This window comes from Athene noctua, chromosome 11, assembly GCF_965140245.1.
Source record: "Athene noctua chromosome 11, bAthNoc1.hap1.1, whole genome shotgun sequence".
In the NCBI taxonomy this organism is placed as follows: domain Eukaryota; kingdom Metazoa; phylum Chordata; class Aves; order Strigiformes; family Strigidae; genus Athene; species Athene noctua.
Genome location: NC_134047.1, coordinates 5,390,379 through 5,413,456, shown reverse-complemented (window position 1 = coordinate 5,413,456; position 23,078 = coordinate 5,390,379). Strand labels below are relative to the sequence as shown.

Genomic DNA, 23,078 nt, shown 5'->3' with positions numbered 1-23,078 from the left:
CCCATCCTGCCATCAGGCACATAGCATTCCTCTCAGAGATTTGCATCATTTCCACTACAGAGCCTGGGCATACCTCAGGGTACACTCTTGTGCTGTGAAGAGGTAGAAAGACCAAGAATTGATGAAGCTTCTCCCTTGCCCAGTGCATTTTCCCACCTTGGAAGTTCTTTTTGACCAGAGAAATGTGCACGCAGCCTGATGCCAACACAACGCTGGGCTGAAGAGGTTGCAGCCTCCCAAAGCTGAACCATCCAGGGCAATGCTTCCAGCTGGTGCAAGCCTGCCTTGAGCACCCAGCCCCTCACCCCCAAACAAACTCCTTCTTTCTGACCCAGAAACAGGCAGGTTTCTAACCCAGGTGCTTCAGCTGGGGCAGGTGCTCAGCCTGGCCCTGCTTGCTCAGCATCAGCTACTGCTGCTGGTGACAGTCTCACGCACTGTCAAGAGACACTGAGTGGATGCCATGCAGTTTGTGTGTAATTATTTGCCAGGAAACTGGAATTGGTTATTTCCAAAAATCCATAGGACACCACTAAGTTTTCAGCCCATGTGTGTTTAAAATGCACACAGATCCCAATACATGTCTTTGGCCTCATGCAGAAAATAGAGCATCTGTAAGTGAGGTTAAACATATGTTTGGAAAAAAAGCTATATTCCTCCTTTGTCTTTGGTAGTGACAGCCTTAACTGAGTGAATGACTTAGATACTTTTGCAGAGGAAACTTCAGAGCCATAACACTTGAATTAAAGTAACAGTTTACAAACAGTTGGTTTTGTAAATGTTGCTGCTATTTCCTCCACAAGTAGGGTCAGAGAGAGCGAGAGACCCGTTGGTGGATTTCTCTTTGAACTCAGTGAGCTCCTGTTTTTGTGTTTAAATTATTTCATGCCACATCAATAGCAAATGGTGCTTTGGTTATAAGGCAGCTGTTCCCCTGGTGATGTGAGGCAAAACCAGGTAGATGTACACCTCCTTCACCTAGACAAGCATTTTATCTCAGGATTATACAGCTGTCTTTCATGACTTAAAAAATGACATTTTAAGTTATAGTCATGAAATAAATTTTTTAAAAAAGCTGTGAGATTCTCTAACAAAAACTTTCATATTTTGTCCTGATAAGTTATCACTGACTTAAACAGAAACACTTTTTTCTACAGCAGAAGTATTTCAACAGACCTTCCCCACCTGCATAACAGAGCACTCTGATTTTATGCCCCAGTAGAGCATCTGGGGACAATGGGAGCCCAGTGTGCTGACCAGCCAGATGCAGGAGGCCAGCTCCGGGTAAAGCTGGCTTCACCTCCTTGGTTGCAGACGCAGCCTGTGCTGGGCATGGGAAGCAGCAGAGACTAGGTACGCACCCCAGACTCTGCTTCCTAGGAGACTTCTCCAAACTCCTCAAAGAAACCAAACCCACCTTATTGAGAATGAGCCGCTGCAGAAGGCTGAGGGATGTGGCACAGCTCCCCTTGCTGTGGGTGAGCCAGGAGGGGTGGTCTTGCAGCTGCCAGGTGGGGTGTGGGTGGCCTGGCCCAGCTGGCCGTGGCCGGTGGTTAAAAATCACTGCTAGTTCCTGCACCACCTGCTCAGAATTACCTCCAGCAGAGCTCTGCTGCTGCTTCCCGCTTTGGGGGAGTGTGTGCGTGTGTGTAGCCCCCCACCCTGTTGTCTCTCCACACTGGAAGGGCATCTCTCCCGCGGCAGGATGGAGCAGTCCCTTGGCAGCACTTGGGGTCTGCGATGCTCTGGGGAGCACCGGAGCCACCTTGCCCAAAGCAGCAGGAACGTGGCCAGGCAGGCGCTGTGTCCCAGCACAGCAACTGGAGGAGGGTGCAGACATCGGGCAGCAGAGCCTGGATCCTAAACAACACCCCACCCTGGTCCCAATGCCCAGTATTTACATGGTGAGGTGCCACAGAGAGGCAGGCAGGCAGTTGCGGGCGCCGCGCTGTAGCAGGAGCCAGGAGGCCTGGACTGCAGGGTGTGTGACAGGGGCAGACAGATGCCTCCAGCCAGAGGAGAGGGCTCTCACCCCCCACGCTCTCCCAGGGCCTCGTTCCATCTGTCAGCATCGCCCAAGTCTTCATTTCCACTCCTGCTCCACTTCTATTTTAAATAGCACAGTACGACAGGAGCAGCACATCCCAAGTGATGAACCAGCATTTTTACCGTGTAATTCCCTATTTACCTACTTTTAACTACAGCATCTTCTCTTGATCTTTGTCTGATGAGAGCAGTCTCTTTCCATCGGGAATCAGGTGATAAGCATTTAATCTCCTGCTTCAGTTTTCTTTGGGCTCCTGCATCGCTGGCTTTGTCATCAGTTGTTCCTCGCTGGGTTATGAGCAAAATGCTTTCGTGACACAATTTGTTATCTGGTTGATAAGCAGGCATCTTCGGCCCTAGGCAAATTCATAGCCATTACCTAATGTATAAGCAGAAATCAAGTGGCTAACGTGAACATACCTTGTAATGTTCCTGGGTGGACAGCATGCATGAAAATGTGAAAGCACCTCAAATTTCAGCCCAGCACCCACAGTCGTAGGAGGAAAAGGAACTTGCAGAGGTTTGTGGCCTTCAGTAGGGATCACAAACCAAGTGAGCTGGGGGTCTGTGTTTACCCTACCACACCTGGTGAGGTGGGCTGGGCAAAGGCCAGGGGTGGTGCACCCAGACACGGGTGGTGCCAAGGCAAACCCAAAGTGGTTTCAGCTCAGATCCTGCCTCCTGCTCCCAGCCTGTCTTTCCCTGGCAGGGCTGGTGCCTGCTCAGGAGCAGGGTCACGGCACCCCCACATCTCCCCTTCCCTTGCTGCACAGCAGTAATCCAGTTGTCCAGCAGACCCCTTCACACACCACCTGGAGGGGGTCAAACCCCAGCCCTAGATGATATTGTTGGTTCTTCTGTGACCTGAGAAAGTCACCTTTAACCATTCCCTAACCTGTGCAGTGGGGTCAGTGCTAATTTTCCCTCTGCCACTTGCAAAGCGGTTGGAGTCTGAGAATAGAAAAATAATGCCATCCACATCCTTTACCCCTTAGGTATAATAAATTGGTTTTCCTTAAAAAAAAACACCCCAAAACTAACCAAACAGCAAAAGAGTGAAAAAAAGAAACAACTCCCTTTTTCATCAGGTACACCTTGGAATTACTGAGGGTTACCTGGGGCATTTTCCCAGAGTCCTAAGGAGGGTCAGAGATTTGCTTTCTGGGCTCAGTGGCAGAGCTCCTACACAGGCTGAGCTCCCCTGCCCTTGTTATTCCTTGGCCACAATGTTCCTTTACCCAACACAGAAAGCTGATCATCATCCTCATCACAGGAACAACTAGGATCAGGCACACCCTAGAAAGGGAGGAACCTTAAATACCTCTGCTCAAAACCTTCCAGCCTTTTGCTCCTGACGCAATTCATCTGGGACTAATTGAAAGCAGGTTTTGGCAACGCTGTGGCAGAGACCCCCTTTGACACAAACCTCAAAGAACGATTATCTAATTAAAGTTGCTTAGAAAACGTCACCCACTCTATGTGCAGAGATGTCAGAGAGCCTTGGAAACCTTGAAAGCTCTGAGTGTTGGTACTAAAGAAAACTGTTTCCGCTGGCATCTTGTATTACCTGAACAGGGCTACCCACTTTCCAACCCCACTGGGGTGGCAGAAGACCTGGGGAAATGTTTGTTTTGCATGGGGTCAGAGAGAGGATGATGCTGTGGAGCCAGAGGTGGGGCAGACCTGGGTAGTGGTCACTGGTCCAAGGCATCCCATGGGAAACTCCGATGCAAAGCCTTTCCTTGCTCCTGTAGTGTTGCCTTTGACAGGGATTTCATTTTCACTCCAAGCTGTTGAGGGTTGCTGCCAGCACCCAGAGGTGTTTGTCTGTCTGAGGTGGAGGGTACTGCTCTGGACAGTGCTTTTGGGGAGCCTGAGGTGCCTGAGACAGTTGGGGAGCTGCTGGTCTCCCGTGGAGCTGAGGGCTCCAGCCCAGGCTGAGGCTGCGCAGCCTCCCCAGGGGCCAGGCATTTTAATTCAGCAGATCAAGCCCTCGGCTGTCCCTGCCCCGAGCTTGCCGCTGGTGGGGAGGTAGTTCATGGCGCTGTGCAGCCACGTTCCTTGGGGTTGTCCCTGAAGAGTGGGGTGGGAATCGTGTTAAAGGACGCGCAGGGGCTCTTTGCTGTGCCACAAGCACTGGGGCTGCGGCTGGTGCCCTGCCAGGGGGCAGGGGCAGGATGGTCCCCCAGGCACCAGGGCTCCTCCACGGCCATGCTGCTGTTACACCGACTTCTGTCACGTTGTGTGACACATGGTGCGGGCCCCTTGCTCCCCCACCCCCAACGCTGTGCACAGCCCTGGGCTGGGCAAACCTCCCCCGCCCCAAAACAGATGTTGTGTGGCTGCCCATGGGCGCTCAGTACGTCACCCCCGGGATTAGGCCGTCTCTAGCAGAGCCGTGGTGTCTCGGGGCCAGCTGGCGCTTGCAGCCCCCTCCTGCTCGCGGCTTTAACACGCGACACGCTGACACCGACACCAGCAGGGCAGTCAAATGCCTGGAAATGCTTTGTTTCCCTCCAACAGCAAATTTACTCCTTCGCATCTCGGGCCTCAAGCATATGGAGAAAGACCCCTTTGCCACACTCCTGCGGCCTCTGAGCTGGGGGCCCCGCACTGGTTTGAAAGTCAAAATCAACTGGCAGCAAGTGAACCACTCCGCTAATAGCCTTTCTTATCTCATTTCATTGATAAACCGTGGAAACACACTAATCACCACTGGTTTGAGTCGGTGGGACTGAGAGCAGGTCAAAGAGAAACACTGGGAAGAAGGAGAAAGTTAGGACGAGAGTTAAGCATGAAGAAACACCTCTGGATTTGAAGGTGCTTTCTACCCCTTCGGGAGCTGGCTGGGTGGTTGTGGAGGCTGCTGGGTTTGCCAGTGAAGGCTGTGTGGGTTTGATGGTGAAGGCTGGTGGGTTTGGTGGTGGAGACTGGAGGATTTGATGGTGAAGGCTGGTGAGTTTGGCAGTGGAGGCTGGAGGATTTGATGGTGAAGGCTGGGTGGTGGTGGAGGCTGGTGAGTTTGGTGGTGGGAAGCTGCCATTGCTCCAAGAAGGACAGTGCTGTGGGAGGAGCAGCCTGGTGGCAAAGCTCATCCTCCTGCAGACAGGTTGGGAGCAGGGGCTTTTCTCACATGCCAGAGTTCAGGACGAAGCACCTGTCCTTAGCCCTGAGCTTTCGAGGTTTCCTTGCAGCCTCCATGCAGGTGCACTTGGTAAATACTGCGGGCTTTCTGCGAGCTGATTACCAGTCACAGCTATTGGGAAAGAGGAGACGAGGGCACTTCCCTCCGGGGTTTTAAATCTTGCTGTGGAGAGTGAGAAAGGCTGCAGGAGATGGCAGCAGATGAGAAACTCCTCCCCGATGTGTTTTTTGTCTGGCGTCTGCAGAGCGACCTGCTGGCAGCTCCCGGTGCGGCCGCGGTGGCGGAGGCTGAGCTGCCAGCTGCTTCCTGGGGTGGTGGGACACTGCGGGGTGTGTGGGGCAGCGCTGTCTCTTTGGGTGGTTTGAGAGCAACCTGGAGGTCTGTTTTCCCACCCAAGCTGGGGACAAGATGCGTTGGGACCTTTGGGCAGCCCTCGGCATGGCGCAGGGCAGATGGGCACCAGTGTCCCTTGAGCGTTCAGCGCCTAGCGGGGTGGCTCCCAGCAAGAGCTTGCCTTCTCCTGCCCGCCGGGACGGTGGTACTAATCGTGGTGCTGATGGTGTCTGCTGAGAAGGAGCCTGGAGCCCACCAGATGCACACTGGTTTTGCTGGTTGTGTTTTCCTCGCCACCTCCATCGCTCTTGCTGGGTGCTGAGCATATCGGGTGCTGCTGCTGAATAATTTAAATTATTCCCAGTAAGCCTCGAAATCAAATTGCAGCAATCTGCTTCTTGTCCGGCTGCCCCGGCACATAGAAATGCAGAATTATCCTGTGGTTTAAAAACGCAGGTGTGTTGCCCTGAGCTGCGGCCAGCAGCACTCGTGCGGGGCCGCTGCCACTCCTGCCCCAGCTGGCGTGCCCAGCTCCTGGCACAAGGAGAGGGCAGAACTGGGGGTGCTGTGGAGCTGAGGCTCCCGGCAGGGACCCGGCAGCGCAGAGGCCAGCGGGGGCGATGGAGCCTGCACAGGTCACGGTGCCTCTACAACAAGGCGCTGACTTTAGCGGAGGCTTTTAGGCATTTCTGTTAATAGGTTTCAAACATAACCACCATTAGTCCCTCCACAAAGAGAAAGTCTTCATTATGCAAATTCTCATCTTAAAGCTTTATTCATGTGCTTCCTGGCAGGCTTTCCTTTAATCTCAAGAGCAAGATTGCTTGGAATTACCATATACCCTTGTTAATTGCATAAAAAAAAAAAATTCAGCAGAGGTTGTTTTTGCCATAATCAAGAATGATTTTGATTAGTACTTCTGGAAATCAAAATGTTTCACTGGGAATGGAGAACAAGGCTGGCACTGTTACCTCGTCCCTCACAAGGAGCAGAGGCCATCCCAGCCGGGGGACTGTGTCCCACCACTCTCAGCTGGCCATGCCCCAGACCGGGGCGATGTCCCCCCAGCGTCAGCCATCGGGCCTGCTGCCGCGGCGGGTGCAGGGGGCTGAGTTTCTCCCCCGCTGCACTTCTTGGCAGAGCCCTGCCTCCCCTCGCCCCGGCGGGCTGCCGGCGGGATGTTTGTGCAGGGCTATGTCCCTGGGCAGTCTGTCTTCCCTGGCAGCGGCTGAAGAGCTGGAGGAAGTTCAGAATCTGCTTTTTAGGCAGAACTGACTTCAGGAGATGGCATGAACGCATCTCTGGAGAGAAGTGCAGCTGCAGTGAAGCTGTTCTTGCCTGCCTGGCCCACCAGCGCTGCTCCCAGACTGCCTGTAACGCCCCAGCTCCGAGGAACTCTGCTCTCCCTACACACATAGAACTGCGCTTTGGTCTCAGTAGTCAGCAAGAACTCGAGATTTGCAAGCAACTTGGCACTTGCAAGTAAATTTCCTATGTTTGGTAGGCGGCTGAGGCCAGCGCCCAGGCAGTGGTGGTGGACGGCATCTGTGAGTCTGAAGCTCTGGTCTGTGCTGGCCTGGGTCACTGCTCTGGCCAGTGCCACTGTGCCATCACCAGCTCCAGGAGAGGTTCCTGGGGACCCCCGGTGCTGCCAGGAGCACCCCAGCTGCTGCAGAGCAGATTTGAGCCTGTGAAGGAGCAGCCTTTTGCTCCCCACGGACCTTTGGGACTGTATCTTTGCTGAGACAGCAGGAAACACCTCTGTGAGGATGCAGTGCAGCACCAGCAGCGTGACATGGCCCTGCACCCAAAACCCCTCCATCCCCAGCACCCTGTCCTGCACGGGTGCCCTGCACAGGGAACCACCTGCATGTGCCAACAACCTCAGAGCCAAGAAGACGAGGCTGGTCGCTGGGGAGCCCCTGGTGCTTTTGGCTACCTCGGCACGTGCTTCCCTCATGCTCTCCTGCCCGCTGCCTGCCGCGCTGCTCCTAAGGTAGATGCATAAAAGTCAGGCAGTTTGAATTACTTTCCGCTGCCCTTGTATCTGCTTTGCATTCTCCCGTAATCTCCCGGGCTGTCAATCTCAGACCGTCGCGGGCTCTCAATTCCCAGGGAAGCTAAACACATATATATTGCACAAAGAGATCTGTGGGCTGGCACTAAAAATGGAATACACCTCACTCCGAGTGCCTCAGACAGCCTAGCAATATACTGGGTGTGAATTATGATACTGTAATTCAAGCTTTGTCAAACAGTGGGGCTTAATTAGAATATATATATAATTGTAAAAACTAAAAAGCTGACGAGTACAATTGCTCGTTTGAGCTGCCTGCTACAGAAAATAATGAGGAGAGAATACATTAAGGCACAAAACCCTTCTACCTTCAAAGAGCATCTAGTCCTGATTAAAAATACCCCCGGCAAGGCGAGGGGACTTGGTGAGAGGCGGGGGAGCTTGCGGTGCGGGCTCATCTGTAACTCTCACCTCTGTTTTACAGCCTCCGCATGGCACAGCTGCAGCCTTGGGGTCCCCCCACCTCCCCACTCTGGTGTTGAGGGATTCCTATTAGGTACCATGAGATTGTCCCGGCTCAGTTTTTTTGATTGTCATATTAAAGAAAAATATGGAAAACACGTCTCGTTTGCCCGTTCTCCCCTTTGACATAGATCTGCAGCCCTGCAGATGCTCCAGTGCCCTTGGCCAGGGCTTGAATCATCTCCCTGCTGCCCCTGGGGATGTGTGTTAGCTCCCAGTAGCCAGAGACAAGAGTTCTTCCAAGGACTCAGTGCAAGGGTGGGAAAAAAACCAAACTAGGCTAATTGTCAAGCCCAGTGAAGATCCTGTACAGCTCCCCAACACCGAGCAAGCAGTAGAGGATGATTTTGAGTATCAGTGGTTTTATAATCCTGTAACAGGTTGCAGCCTGTGTGGGTACATCCTGCAAGGGAGGTGAAACATCAGGGCATGCACAACCCCGACTGCTGAGTATGCATTCCAAACACCTCTGTAGCTCAGCAGCGGGTTGCTTGTGAGCTCTGCTATGTAGGAACGTACCCCAGCTTCTCCTGGAAAGTGTAAACCCTTAATAAAAAGATATTCTGTGCTGTGCATGGGTTCCCATCAGAGGATGGGCTTTGGGAGGCCAGGAGACCTTCTCCTCCAGTGATTGCGGAGCAGGACCAGGGCCCCAGGAGCAAAGGGATTTGCTCAAGACAGCACAGGCAGCAGCAGCACTGCTTCTGAAAAACTGCATTTGCAAGGTAAACATGCGTACCGACTGCTGGTTGGGTTTTAAGCATCTGGCTGTGAAGTGCCGGGTTTGTTACTGCTTAATAACTGAATAAAAGAATAAGGAGGAGAGTGTTCAGCTCTTATCTGTCGGAGCGAGCAGGCATGTTTGCATGTCTTTGACGGCAGCACTCGGTTATTGATCCATAAAAGGTGTAATACATCTCTATAACACCCCTTGCATGAAATAAAGATGTTGTCAGCTTCAATTAACTGGCAATCTATTATTAATCCTTGGCAATGCCTAGGGGATTCCTGGGTTTAAATTGCCCTGGAAAAGGATCTGGATTTGCCGTGGGCAGTGGTGGGAAAGCCCTGGGAAAGAGACTGTGCCAAGCGCTACAGCTCCTAGGGAAGGTTTTACTGGGTGATTCCGTGCATTGACAGTTTTCCCAACCTTCAGGCGGGCTGCTTGCATGCCGCTCCTTGGCAATGGGGATTTCCCCGGGATGCAGCTGCAGACCAGGACACGGTAGCGGGTGCTGCTTTACATCAGCCCCATGAGGATGGAGGGCCCTGAGCACCCTTTGTCCCCCTGGACCCACTCATGTGCTAGCTGGCTCTTTAGAGAATGATTTTGGAAGTGGCACTTTCCTATTATCCTGTGGGGAGAGATGCCAAGGGGAGCTGTCAAACCCAGGGAGGTGTAAATGCTGCTCAGCTGGTGGGTCCAGTGAGCCCCTCAAACCCAGGCAGGGGGAAGCCCATTTTTTGAGGCCCCTGCATTCCCGGCAGAGCCTGCAGCCCCCTCAGGCATCATCTCTGTGCAACCCCATGACCCCTGTAGCCCTTCAGGAGAACAGGCAAGCTGCCCACACCCCCACGGCTGCCCGCTCCCCCTCACCTTGTATTTGGGCTCCTACATCAAAGGTGAAGCACAGGGAGGATGCGCTTATGGCAGGGATCAGAGTGCAGCACATCAGCGCCCTTAACATTTACTTAAACACAGAGAGCAGAGGGAGCAGGGGGAGAGGGAAGGGATTGCTCCAAGCATAGCAATGCAAGCCCTGCCCGCTGCGGAGGCAGGGGGAACTGAAACGAAACACAGTGACAGCGCATTTCCCCCAGCCAGGTTTGTAGCGCTTCTCATGCCGCCAGAGACGCGCCGTGGTTTTTCCCCTTCCACCTTTTTTTACACACAGTTTAAAATAGAAAGGCAAGAATGACAGAGCAACACCAGTTCCTGAAAATCCAGTAAAGCTAGTGAAAAAGCCATGCTGGGAAAGGGAGCCTGCTTGAAATTCCCAGAGTAGGAAACTTGGGACGGTCAGCCACAGCAGTAGTGAGCGTGTGGGGTCTCAGTAGGGCTGTGCTGCTGGTTCGGCAGCACCCTGTGCAAGCACTACAGCTGGGCAGGTGTTTGGTCTTGCATGTTCCTTACTTTACTCCGTTGCACCGACAGACCACTTTATAACCCTGCGGCTTCACCCGGGCTGTTGGAGAAGGAGAGCATCACCTGTCTCACAGGGCCAGTATTTGCCAGCAGTAAGGCCCAAGAGGCAGATACTTTGGCAAGGGAGCAGAGGGGTGTGTGGGCAAGCTGAGGGTGCCAAGCACAGCCCTGCCATGCTGCTGTGCTGAGCAGGGGGCTCGTCTGCATGCCTCGCTCTGCGGGTTTCACACGGTGGTAACTGGGCTCCACCTTCAACAGGGCATTGCCCACTGCTGGCCGCTCCTCCAGGCTCACAGGGCAGCATTGGCATCCTTCATCTCCATGAGAAACACGGCCCTGGGCTGGCACGTGTCTTACTTACACACACCCACCCAGCAGTAGCTTAACGCCAAGTACTTTGCCAGGGGAGAGAAGCTCACAGCAACTTTCCAGCCACAGACCCTGCATTTAAATCACCCTCAGGTTGGCTGAGTGTACATTTAAGTAGATGGCAAATGAAATGAGATGTGATGTGTGAGTAAGTGAAACCGGAGCTGGAGGTGTTGCAGTACTTAGTGACCACTCTCGGTAGAAGTTTTTCACCGAAATGCTGATACCTGCTTTTTGATGGACTGGTGCCTTCCCGTTGTTATTGTCCTTGTCAGTAAAGCTTTAAATTTATTCATGAAGCACGCTGGAGCTCAGGTGGCAATAGCTAAATCCATTTAGCAGTAGGAATAAGAGGAAAGCCATTTTAATGTTCTCTTGCAGTGCTGCAGTACTTAGCAAACCCAAAGGATATTAATTACTCAGCATGCTCTGAGATGTAAAAGCATGAATTTATCAAGACAAATACATTCAGAACTAGGGTAAGTCAACAGTAATTAATGCGATGCAAAAAAAAAGACAGAGAAAGGAAGGATTAGCTGGCCCTATCGCAGGAGAACACAGCGTAGCGCTGAGTTATCCCCGGGATATTATAAAGTGACTGGAGTTGTGGTGAGGCATCTCTAACAAAAAAAATCTGCCTTTGCCTGTCAGGTGTATCCCTGGGATGGGGCTTTGGTCCTGGTTTGCATTACCAAGGCAGAATGATGCAGGCGGTCTCTGAAATGCTAAGTTGTGCTTGGCAGCCAGCAGCAGCATTTTCATACAGAGCCTTTGATGTTGGAAGGCACTTGCAAAGAAGAGGTGCATAGGGCTTTTTTGTTTTTCTCTGAATTTGTCTGCGCTGTCCCAATGTTTTCATGGTGTTTAGCAAACGTATAATCGTGAGCACAGCCACAGATGAATGGCAGCTCGAGAGATGAATTGGTAGGCTCTCCTTGACAAATTTAAGCATAGCATGTGTTTTTATACCGCATCCATTAGGGCAGACAAATGGAAAATCCAGAGATGACTGCTCTGCAATTTTAACAGTCACAGCATTTGGAGAAGGCTGATGCCTTCCTCATCACTGATGATGGGTCAGGCTTGGAAAAAAACAGAAAGCCCTCTAAAAACTAAAGCAATTTGAGCAAACGAGTCGAGCCACACCATACTGAAAGGTGGTTTACTTTGTGCCGAGCAAGTACAAGCAGCGCTGATTCTTTGTCTCCAGGTCATGGGGACGACCCAAGTGACTTCAGCCTAGAAGATGCCCTGTATGACCTCAGCACCAAACGACGTAAGTCACATTTATTTATTCTTTTAAAGAGCAGAAAACAAGTAGTCGTAGATAGATGAAATTTGTTCTTTGGGATCTAATGCTGGTGGGAGGGTGGTGGAGGATATGGGCTACCTCATCATCTCTGCCCAGGGAGACGGGGTGTCTGGGCTTGCCCACAGGTGGGACTGGGGATAGTCCTGGAAAAGCTGGTTGCTGACCACGTGCCCTTCGCTTTCTGATTCCCGTGAGCAAATTGCAGAGACACACCAGTGCTTTCACATAGCAACGACACTGAACATGTCCTTCTGGCTTCCTTGCATTCGTTAGTGACACCTACCATCAGACATGACCCTGTTTGCCTGGAAGCTAATGCGCTAACTCTCCTTCTCCAGTGGGTGAGGGCAACCCACTGAGCCCGGCCAGGCAGGGGCAGCGCTGGGTCCTTCCCTGATCCCACTGCAACATGTGCCTGGGGAAGGCAAATGGCACGTTGGGTTCCTGCTTTACTTCACTTAATTCCAATTGTAAGCCATCAGTGACAGGAAACTCATTTCTGAAGGGGGTGCCTTGGTGCTGGCATGCTGATATTTAATATTTGGCTTTGAAATATATAATTTTTATGTAAGTCGGGGCTGGGCTGTGTGACTGAGAGGACAGCAGTGCCTGGCAGAGCTCAGCCTCAGGCCTGGTGGAAACAGCAGCAAGGTCATGGGGCAGGTGGGGGGCTGGCACCACCCTGGTGGGAGGAAATTCTGTGGAGCAGCTCTCATTTTACACCCAAAAAAGATAACCTAACTGCCAGCACAGCAGCTGATGTGTCTCCCTCCCCAGGGCATGTCACACACCTCCCCCCAGTGTGGGGGGGCTGAGCCCAAGAGTGGTCTGCACCCGGACATGTGGCTGGCTCCCCTTTGCTGCCCGGCCACAGAGAAGTGCCGTGGCAGATTTGCAGACACCGTTGCCCAGGACCCCTCACTGCCCATCCCTCCCCAGGCGGTTCGTGGTGACTGTCCCCAGAGCCAGCGCCAAGCCGGGTGGTAGAGGGGAGCACTCTGAAAGCCACGCCAGCCTCTCTGATGACACAAAACACACCTACAATTATTTAAGTGAAAGCTATAACAGGGTTTGAAACCTCTTACTTTATGGTCTAACAACACACAAGCACTTGTGCTGTGTTATGTTGGAAGTTTACGTGGAATAAAAGAGTCAGGATGCTCCGCGCATCTCTCCTGCGGTGTGCCAGGCTCAGCAGGAGGGGGATAGGATAGACTATGGACTTGGTCACAGGTCTGACCTCATTTAGCCCTTTAATACAGTATGTGGGGAGACCTGCTTAGAAACACCAAACGGCCACCCCGTGCAGAGGGAAAGCAGCATTTCCCCGGGCTGGACTCCCAGCCATGAGCGGCAGGAAGAGGCAGTGCTGTCCCTCCAGCCTCCCCAGCTGCTGCATCCCGCTCTGGACCTCGCTGCATCAACCCCGGAATAAAAGCAAACGAAAGGTCTGGAGTCAGGTTACATTAAACCATATTGGCACAGTGGAAATGAAGCCCAGCAGAAGCACTCTGGTATTCAGAGGTGCAGATGGAAATTAATGGGAATAGAGCAGCCACAACTCTTGCTCATCATTTATTCATATACTTGGTAATGCTAGCCACTATTAATAGATAGTGGTTTGCAGGGGGTGAAAAAAAAATAAATCAACCCCCCTGAAGGCTGACTGGAGGTTGTTTTAGCCCACAAGTGTCCAGGGTAGCTAGGATCTGAGCATCAGGGTGTCACCAAAATTCCTCCAGCTGACAGGGAACCTCCCATACATAATGCAGTGCTGGAAATCATCTGTCATTTTAACTACTAACCAGGCAGGGGACAACAAAACATTGGCAGCTTATTCTTGTTTTCCACACTGTTCTGTACAGTATGTGTCCTTGCTCTAGTGCTGTCTCCCGGAGTCTTAATTCAGAGCAGTTTATTACAGCTCTCTGCTTCCCGCTTGGTGGGATGCTGGCCTGCACAGAAGCAGCGTTCAGCCGCAGACTGTGCCCCGCGGAGCTCTGGGCTCCATCCTGCACAGGCTGCAGCCGCTCGCCCTCATGCACAGGCAGCCCTGGTCCTCTGCCCACACGCCCCATGCGTGGGGGTTTCGTGGCTCTGAGCTCCGGGTTTACAAATGCAGACCAACAGTGATCAGCTGGAGAGCTTGTGGTGAAATCCTTGCCATTTGTTCTCAAACCAGAAGTGACACGTTTTTGGTGATGCCCACAACTAACATTTTCCTCCCTGTCTGTTTTGTCACAGCCACTCCCAAGGGCCCCAGAAAGCCGGCAGGTGGGACAGGTGAGACCTTCTTGCATAAATTCCATTAAGCACAGTGTGGGGTTTGCTTTCCAGCGTTGGGGGGGGGGGCTTTGAACTGTGTGAGCCCCACCATGGGCTGCATGTGCGTGGCTGGGTGCTGCTGCCTTACCCGAGGCTTTGGGGTAAGAAAGCTGGTGCCAGTGTGCATATGTGCACTCCTCCCATACAGCCTAAGTGAATTTAATATTGATATTTCTGTCCATGCTGAAGGCAAGTGGCAATGGAGCATTTATGGCCAAGGCTGAATTTTGCACACTTTGCAGTATCCTAATGGAAAAGACACAAATCACTGCTTAGCTACACAAGGGCTTTTTGTTCCTGGCTGCATGGCACACGCTAGATTTCCTTCCAGGAGGGAGCCCAGAGGATATTTTCCTTCATTTTCTTACTCCAAGATATCCCTGAGCTCCATGGAAAGGCCCAGCCTGGTGACATTTCCCCACCCAGGGAAAATGTCTCTCCGACTGTACCCATCAGATGTGCTGGTTGTCTGGCTCCACAGCATCTGTCCTGGTTGAGGAAGCTCCCTTAGATTCACCCCAGTTTCACTGCCGGCAGCTCCTCTGGCTCAGTTCTGGCCAAACATGCCTACTTAAATATAGCGCGGTCACAAGAGCCGAGTGTTGCTCAACCCCGCCAGAGGAGCCTGAAATAAACTGCAGCGGGGGAGCACTCGGAAGTGAATCTGCTCACCTCTGCATGAGGATCTTGGCACAAATTTAAGCAAATCCGACTGTCCAGCTCCTTGGCTGCTGTGGTCTTTTGTAGAGACAAGAAAAGCCAAGTGCCAGAAGTACAAGCAGGGCTTCAGTGTTTGAATCACAGCCCAAACAAGATGCTGTTTGATCCAGTAAGTTCTCCCCGGGAAACAGACACATGCTGAAGCCGAGGCTTCATCTCAGGAAGTTCCTTCTTCCCTGGGGAGTGTTTTTTAGTTGAGTGATGGCACCGAGGGGCTCCCGTGGTGGGTTGCTGTGCCCTGGCCCCTATCCCGTGCATGCTCTGCTCTGCTCAGCCCAGGGTCACTGGCAGGCGGCCGTGCAGGGTGGGTCCCAGCCACCAGCTTGGATCCCCACAGCACTTTATCATCCGCATCGTCTCTTGGGATGCCACAGGACACCAGCGGGTCTCTCCCCAAAACACATTACTTTGGGGTTGCTCTGGCTAGGGGTGGGTGGCAGCCACAGCTTGGACAAGGAGAGTTAAACGATGGCCAGGCTGATCTGAAGGCTCTGCAATATGGTTGCGATCGAGCAGCAGAGCAGCTGGACGCCCTTTTCAGCTCCGTGCTGATGTGGGTGCTGGTGGCCTCTGGCAGAGGTGCAGCGTTGCTTGCCCAGGACCCACAGAGCTGCTGTGTGTGGGATGCAGGCCGACAGCCTCACACCATCCCCACAAACGATGGGGGTTCTAGTAACTCCTTCTCTCCTGCAACAGGCTTTGATCTGGCTGATTACTTTGACACCCCTCTGGAGACTACTACCAAACCAGCCAAGCCGACTGCGAAGCCCTTCCCCAGGCCGGGGAAGCCAGGTACTGCAGAGCTCCCTGCACCCCGGGAGGGTGTATGTGTGCTCACCTTCGGGGCTCCAGACAGGGGAAAACACTCCCTGAGGTAATCAGGAGCCATCCCGGCAGCCAGGAGGCTGGGATCGGGTGTTGACAGATGAGCTCCGGCAAGTTTTGGTGACCACCAACAGGTGACATTAGAAGGTGACCATCTCTTCCTGCTCTGCTGCCATAGTGGAGCTGGCAGAGGAGATGCTCCAGGCTCTTGCTGACGTGCCAGGAGGGTCAGCACCAGCATTCCTCTGTCCTCCCTCTCTTGCTGCCCATGCACCCCTGCCTGAGCCATACTGGGGGCTTCACCAAGCAGCATTTATGATAGTTTTTAACCAGGATGGAGCTGTTAACTGCTGTTAGGTGGGAATTTCATCGACAAGGTAGCACAACCTTAAGTATCTTTTCAGCAGTGCCTGGTCCTGCTCCTGCATGGCATGGGCAGCCGTGGAGGCTGGTGCAGGGCTGCCCTTGCAGTGGCAGAGCTCTCATGAGCAGGTGTTCTGCCAGCAGCATGTTTGGGGGGATTTTCCTGGCAGTCCTGCTTGTCCCCTTCTCAAATTCAAGCCCCACTGACACATCCCTGGGTGCAGGGGAACCCCACCACCCACACCGAGGGCTGGAGCATCCCCAGGGCACTGATGGGGGGGGGGTTGCCCCCAGTGTCAGGGGCAGCTGAAGCTGTAGAGACATCAGAGCACTGAACTGTCCCAGCACAGCCACAGTCTCCCTGCAGGGAGGAGGTTCCCCTCCTAGCACTTGTCTAAATGCACATTTCAGAGGGTAACATCATTTTTGTCTCTTTTTTCTCCCCTCCCTTCAGACAACAGCTTTTGGGATGTCATCCACACAACCAAACAGCCAAAAACTACAAGGCCCCCCCCCAAGCATAACCCAGGTGAGTGTGAGCTCCCCAGCCTGCACAGCTTCGCCCCGGCTCCGCTGCCAGCACAGGCAGAGGCTTCGGGATGTGCCGGGACAGCAGCGCTGCCCCTTGCCCCCATATTTCCAGCCTCAAGTCTGTTTGTTCACATGAGACACCTAGACAAAAAAACCCAAACACACAGCAGACAGGGTATCTCAGCATTATCCTTGCCCTCCCTGGGGGTTTGTCGACTCTTGGACCATTTTGCATTCCCCCACCTCCCCTGGCATGGCTGTTGCTCAGGGCACCCTGACACCGAGCACTGTTGCTCAGGCAGAGTTTTGGCAAAAGGCGCTCCCAGGCTTAAAAAAAATACCACCAGTTTTGGATCAGAATAAAGTAAGGTGTGAGCTGACGGGAGGGCTGGGGCGCTCAGGCTGGCTCTGCGCCGTGGTTTTAGCCGCCGTTTAGCAAAGGCAATAGCTGCTATGTCAGAGCTGAGCTGCTCAGGGTACAACTGGGCGGTTCCTGGAGGAGAATAACACCAAGCAATCAACTCACAGGCTGCTCCAGCCGGCACGCCAGCGCGGCGCAGCTGCCTCCTTCCCCTCCGTTGGCTGGGCCCTCGGGACCGCCCGTTTGGCTCTGACCTTTTCTACCCGGCTTGATTTATCAGATTGCCTGGCGCTTGAGTCACGGCGCGAGACTTTCTGCGGGAAGAACATGACATTTCTCACCACAGCGGCACACAAAACGAGATGGGTTTGGAAGATCTGCCATGACGCTGCATAGTGAAACCGGGAGATGCTTGTGTTGGGGACTTCATCTCTTTCACCAGCACTTTTTTCTGGCAAAGCCAAACATTTCCTTGATTAATTAATTAATTGCAGAGTTCCCCAGCCTGTGGCTAGCACTGCTAACCTCCACGTTGTTTTCTAGCAAAGAATTCTATGGATCTTGACTTGGCTGATGCCCTTGATGATAAGAACGATGGGAAAGATTCTGGGAGGCCGGACGTAAGGCCAGGTGAAGGTACGTTGACTTCCCCTCTCGGTTCTGCGTGCCACCAGCCTTGCTGTCCCCTGGGACCTGCAGGAGGTCCCCCCAGCCCCTCAGGGAACAGGCTCTCCCCATCCCCACCAAGCGAGGGGGCAAGGAGAAACAGAAGCACTGCCTCATCCAGGGTGGCTGCCTGCACCCAGCACCCCGCTGCCCCTGCCCGTGCCAAGGAGGGGGATGTTTCCGCAGCAGCACAGCCCCTTCCTCTGGGGACGCAGTAAGGGAAGGAGCCCGCTCCTCAGCGGACCTTGGCAGAGAGGGGCTCTGCCTAACGACCTGTTGCCTGTCTGCAAGTTTCTTTCCCAGGGTCTCTTCTGACCCATTAAATTGTGGTGATTGTGTTAAGTTCCCCCTCGTCCCCGTACCTGACAGCTATTTAACCGAGGGCATGTGCTGTTGGGGTTCGCAGTCATTGCCAAGACATAAATCTAGAGCAGGCTTTAGTCCTGGCATAACATACGCTATGGGCTGGGAGATTTTTTTTCCATTTCTAAAATACTCCAGTGAATGAATCATTTGTCTACAAGGATTGTTCCCTTGAGCACTTGAGCTAGAAAACAGACTTTGCACGGCTAGTTTATTGATGTCGAGATGGCTGTATACCCTGCTCACACATGTAATTAATAGTCAGATATTTTATTAGATTGTATTAACTAGGTGACTTGTCTGCACTTTGATATTCTGGGCTTGTTGAGGTTTCAGACTCCTGCAGGAAAGGTTGAGGTGTTGAACTGCTGGAACGTGGCACCAGTCACAAACCAGCACACGTGTTGCCCCAGCATTGCTGCGCCCTGGACTGCCTGGGACCTCTCCAGGTTCTGGCATAGTCAGGGATTTTTTTCTTTTTATACTCATTACTAAGCCCATAAATCTGTTTTTTTGTGGTAAGCTGGTGAATAACAGCCTGGAAGAGACTGCCTTAAGGCAAAGGTAGCCCTTCCTAAAGCACAGCATCGGAGAAGGAGCCTTTTGCTGGCTTGGCATTGGGTCTCTTCTCCCATCACACTCCTTGCTGAGCCCCGAGGCTCCATCTGGGGCCAGGGCTGAGGGGTTCCACACCTCCACTCCTTCACCTGCTGATTCCCAGATCGTGTTTCTCTGCACCTATCCTGCACGAGTTAAACATTGCCACCGCAACCGTGTCGGAGATAACTTCTTCAACTGTAGCGAGACATGCTGTGCTCAGTTCTTCCACCGGGGCTGCTCTGTCCCTCTGGGAGGGAAGAGAGTCAGGTCCCTGCCCGCAGGGCCCAGGCCTGGCCGGCGCTGCCAGGGGCTCACTGGTTGCTGGCAGCACGGCCACTGCACACACAAACGGCTTCTTCCCCCCTCCTCCACTGCCAGCCGAGGCTCGGCAGCCAAAACATTTCATGAACTCCTAAGTGCCACCATGTCCTGGGCTGCATCCAGAGCAGTGTGGGCAGCAGGTACAGGGAGGAGATTCTCCCCCCTCTGCTCTGCTCTTGTGAGACCCCACCTGCAGTGCTGTGTCCAGCTCTGGGGCCCCAACATCAGAAGGACATGGACCTGCTCGAGCGTGTCCAGAGGAGGCCACGAAGATGATCAGGGGCTGGAGCACCTCCCCTGTGAGGACAGGCTGAGAGAGTTGGGGGTGTTCAGCTGGGGAAGAGAAGGCTCTGGGGAGACCTTAGAGCGGCTTCCAGTGCTTAAAGGGGCTACAGGAAAGGTGGGGAGGGGACTCTTTGTCAGGGAATGAGGGGACAAGGGGTAACAGTTGTAAATTGAAAGAGGGCAGATTTAGATTAGATATAAGGAAGAAATTCTTCCCTGTGAGGGTGGTGAGGCCCTGGCACAGGTTGCCCAGAGAAGCTGTGGCTGCCCCCTCCCTGGAAGGGTTCAAGGCCAGGTTGGACGGGGCTTTGGGCAACCTGGGCTGGTGGAAGGTGTCCCTGCCCATGGCAGGGGTGGTGGAACTAGATGAGCTTTGACGTCCCTTCCAACCCAAACCATTCTATAATTCTATGAAATACATCAGTATTTCAGTTAAAAAAAAAAATACAGTAGTATTTAAACTCTGATTCAGGGGTATTTCTTTCAAGCTAGTCAATTATTACCTCTTTTATGAGCTTAAAATAATTTGGGGTTAAATATTTTGTTAACATCTGGTAATTGTGAGAGAATCAGATCTGCTTATTGACTGGTCCCTGTTCTCACTGGGGATGGAACAGATGGCTGACTGGGATCCGCTGGTTTAAATGGGTGTGCAAAACCCTGCTCTGGGTCTTCCTGCACAGAAAGCCACCACAGCTCTTGAATATTTTCTCTAAAACTCTCTGGCTATTTTCAAATGAATAGAGCAGCCTCCATCTTCCCAGCAGAGGAACATTTCCCCAGGAGCGGGAGTTTGCAGGCCAGTCCCACCCTGGGTGTGTGATGCTCGCAGGGGACTGCTGCCCAGAATCCCCCAAAAGTCCCATTTCCAGGCCCTGCCCATCCAAGAGCACTCAGTTTTTGGGAGTCCTCTCATCCCAAGCAAGCCACACACTATTTCCTTCCTGTTGTTTTCTAGGCAGCTCTGGCTGCATTTGACCTCCCAGGAAGGCAGCTTTGGTGTTTTGCTGGGCGAGTTTGGCTTTATGCAGGTTGAGAGGAGCACACATGAGGCCACTACCTCATGGCAGGGCTGTGTGTCCCTTCAGGAGCCAACCACCATTTGTTCCTATTATTTTTAAAGGATTTTCAGATGATGACCTGGCCAGCATCGTGGATGGTGGTTACAGTCCAGACAAGAAGAAAGGTAAGTGTAGACCTGTGTCACAGCTCAGGCAATAATCACCATACTGGCCCAACTCCTATAAACCACCTCAGAGCAGTGCTCACCTTCCCAATGGGGGCACACGTGTGGGGAAAGGGGAACATGTGGGTTTTGGCCTCCATGGTCACACCTCATGCCAGTGGTTGGAGGTGCTTATTTTTGATCCCGTGGAGGCTCTGCAGCTCCAGCTGCCACCAGGGCAGACAGGACCCATATCTCCCCATCCACCCTGAAAGCAGATGCCTGCCCCTGTGCCATGAGAGGGCACAAGCCTTCATTTGCCTTCCACCATGTGACCACCAATGGTTGAAACAAGGAGGAAAACCAGCAACAATCGGATAAGCTTAAACATTTGCAAGGATTCACAGCATTAAATATTAAAAGCACTTGAGTAAAGAGCTGAACACCACCACAAGCCCAATCAACATTTAATGAATCCCTGTGCCAAGGACAAACAGCATCGGAGGCATTAATACAATGCTGACCTGCTTCCATAAATTCAGGATGTAAGTGACTTGGTAAGGACTGCAGCTTCCAGCAGGAGCAGCTTCTCCTCCCAGCCCAGTTTCTCCAGGGAAGGTGATTTTAAAATAGACTTCAAGCCAAGTGAAGATTCCCTGACATTATGGAGCTTAGCCAGTCACCTCCCTGTGACAGCACAAGTATGCTGTGTAACTATCTGACAGCGTTTTATTTATCCAATTTTTACACTGAGAGCAGCATGGGGTGGAGGTGAGGTTAACTGTCATGCAAGGCAAAGGTGTCCCCTGTGGAGGCTTCCCCAAAGCTCCCCCCAAGCACAAGCAGCGAGAGAGAGAAGCAGCTTCAAACCCCTCCAAGAAGCAATGATGAACCGCCCTGGGCAGCCAGGAGGAGGTGTGGGGCAACAGTGTGCCCCACGGGGTCCCACGCTTGCCCCCAGCCCAGGGGTGCTGCTGGGGCCACGTTGCCACCTCTCCCCTGCATGCCCCCCCCCAGGCTACCCAGCATGGTGGCAGGGGGAGCAGCGAAGTGCAGGGCCACTGTGACAGGCTTGTGTCTTTTGCAGGTGCTGGAGGCAGCACCGATAGCGACTACAATGGAGGTAGGTACCACCATGACCACGGGGTCAGCAGTGAGATGGTGGAGTGGGATGGGTGGTGCATGTGCCCCTGTGGCCCATCACCCCGCTTTCTCTGTGCCTCACAGGCAGAGTGGCTGAGACCGGGACAATCGCCGGCATCGCCAGCGCCCTGGCCATGGCGCTCATCGGGGCCGTCTCCAGCTACATCTCCTACCAGCAGAAGAAGTTCTGCTTCAGCATCCAGCGTAAGTGCCCCCTGAGCGCCTCGGGGACACAGCAAGCACCCACCTATTTGTCCCCTGAACCCCGCTGCCATTTTCCAGTCTGGAGACAGGAGGGGGTTACCAGGCGTCCAGTGACCCGGAGCTGGCAGAGCACAGCCCCAGCCATGGGCTCTTGACCCCCCCCGGGCATTGCACAGGCAGGAGCCCCCCAGCAGCACCGGCCCCAGGACCCGGTGCCACCGCACGGCTGCGCACAGCCCCCTGCACACAGCCACAGCCAAAGACAAAACCACTGACACCAGACAGGGTAAATGTGGAAAAAACCACCCCACCCCCAAAACAAACAAACCAAAACCCACCCAGAATCTCAGCAAGAGGTAAAAACTCACCAGGCAGCAGCAAGGGAAGCACAGCAAACCTCTGCAACTGTGGCAGCCCGAGGTAGCGTAGTACAGCAATCACTGCAATTAAGTGCAAATTAAGCAGCAAAGAATCTATTCCCAGGAAGAGCCATTTGCAGGAGTTGTCCCATGAAGTTGCTGGGTGTAAGCGCCGCAGGAGTGGTCTTGGCTCTCCCCACAGCACTGGCTTGGCCATGGTGGGCTCCTGCACACCTCCTGGGGTGGTGGCAAACAGCTGGAAAAAGTTCTTTTTAAATTAATCAAATGAAATCTCCTGCGAATCTCCTTTATGTTGGGGGAAGGGTGTTTGGGATTGGAAATTTCTGCTGGAATCGTGCTATTTTCCCAGTTGTGCCTGAAACAAACAGGAGCATTTTGGTAAATTAGATCAGCAGGAAAAGTCAAATGAATGTGATGGAATGAAACACCCTTGTATATTCCCCCCACTTAAATGATATTTTGGCAAGAATAAATAATTAAAAAAAAAAAAGAGTAAGGGCTTTGATGAGGGGGAAGCTGAGAGACACAAAGCCGCAGAAAAGCGGCAGGAAATTAAAGTTAATTATAAAGGAGGATTAATTTAAGCCATCAGACATGGCATGCTGGGCTAATGTCAGGCCTTAGATGCATTGCAATGCATGACAGAAATCTAAGAGCCGTCAGCCACTGCAAAAGTGGCTTTTTATTGAAAAACATAAATTGCGTTTGGTGTTATCCCAGCAAAACACATGTCTTGGGGGAGGCAGCAGTGGTGTGTAATGACCACTCGTTGAAGCACAGAGGAACAGGCTCAGCTTTTTCTCTCGCCCAGCCATCCGTCTGTGGTGGCCAGGCTGCGGCTCCATTTCTTCTTTTTGAGCCTCTTCTGATGAGCATTTGCCGATTCCTCTAAAGGATGTGTGTAAGAATGAAAAGATTCTTTATCCCACTTTCTTT

General features: G+C 52.8%; 1 protein-coding gene across 1 annotated transcript in view; it reads left to right on the top strand.

The window, feature by feature from the left end:
- CD99L2 (CD99 molecule like 2) overlaps window positions 1-23,078 on the top strand; it is a 34,513-nt gene that overhangs the window by 5,773 nt on the left and 5,662 nt on the right. The window contains exons 2-9 of the mRNA XM_074915109.1: window positions 11,789-11,854; window positions 14,135-14,173; window positions 15,632-15,727; window positions 16,578-16,652; window positions 17,559-17,651; window positions 20,374-20,436; window positions 21,503-21,538; window positions 21,643-21,762. Coding sequence (XP_074771210.1) covers window positions 11,789-11,854; window positions 14,135-14,173; window positions 15,632-15,727; window positions 16,578-16,652; window positions 17,559-17,651; window positions 20,374-20,436; window positions 21,503-21,538; window positions 21,643-21,762 — 588 coding nt within the window. The remainder of the gene's footprint in view (window positions 1-11,788; window positions 11,855-14,134; window positions 14,174-15,631; window positions 15,728-16,577; window positions 16,653-17,558; window positions 17,652-20,373; window positions 20,437-21,502; window positions 21,539-21,642; window positions 21,763-23,078) is intronic.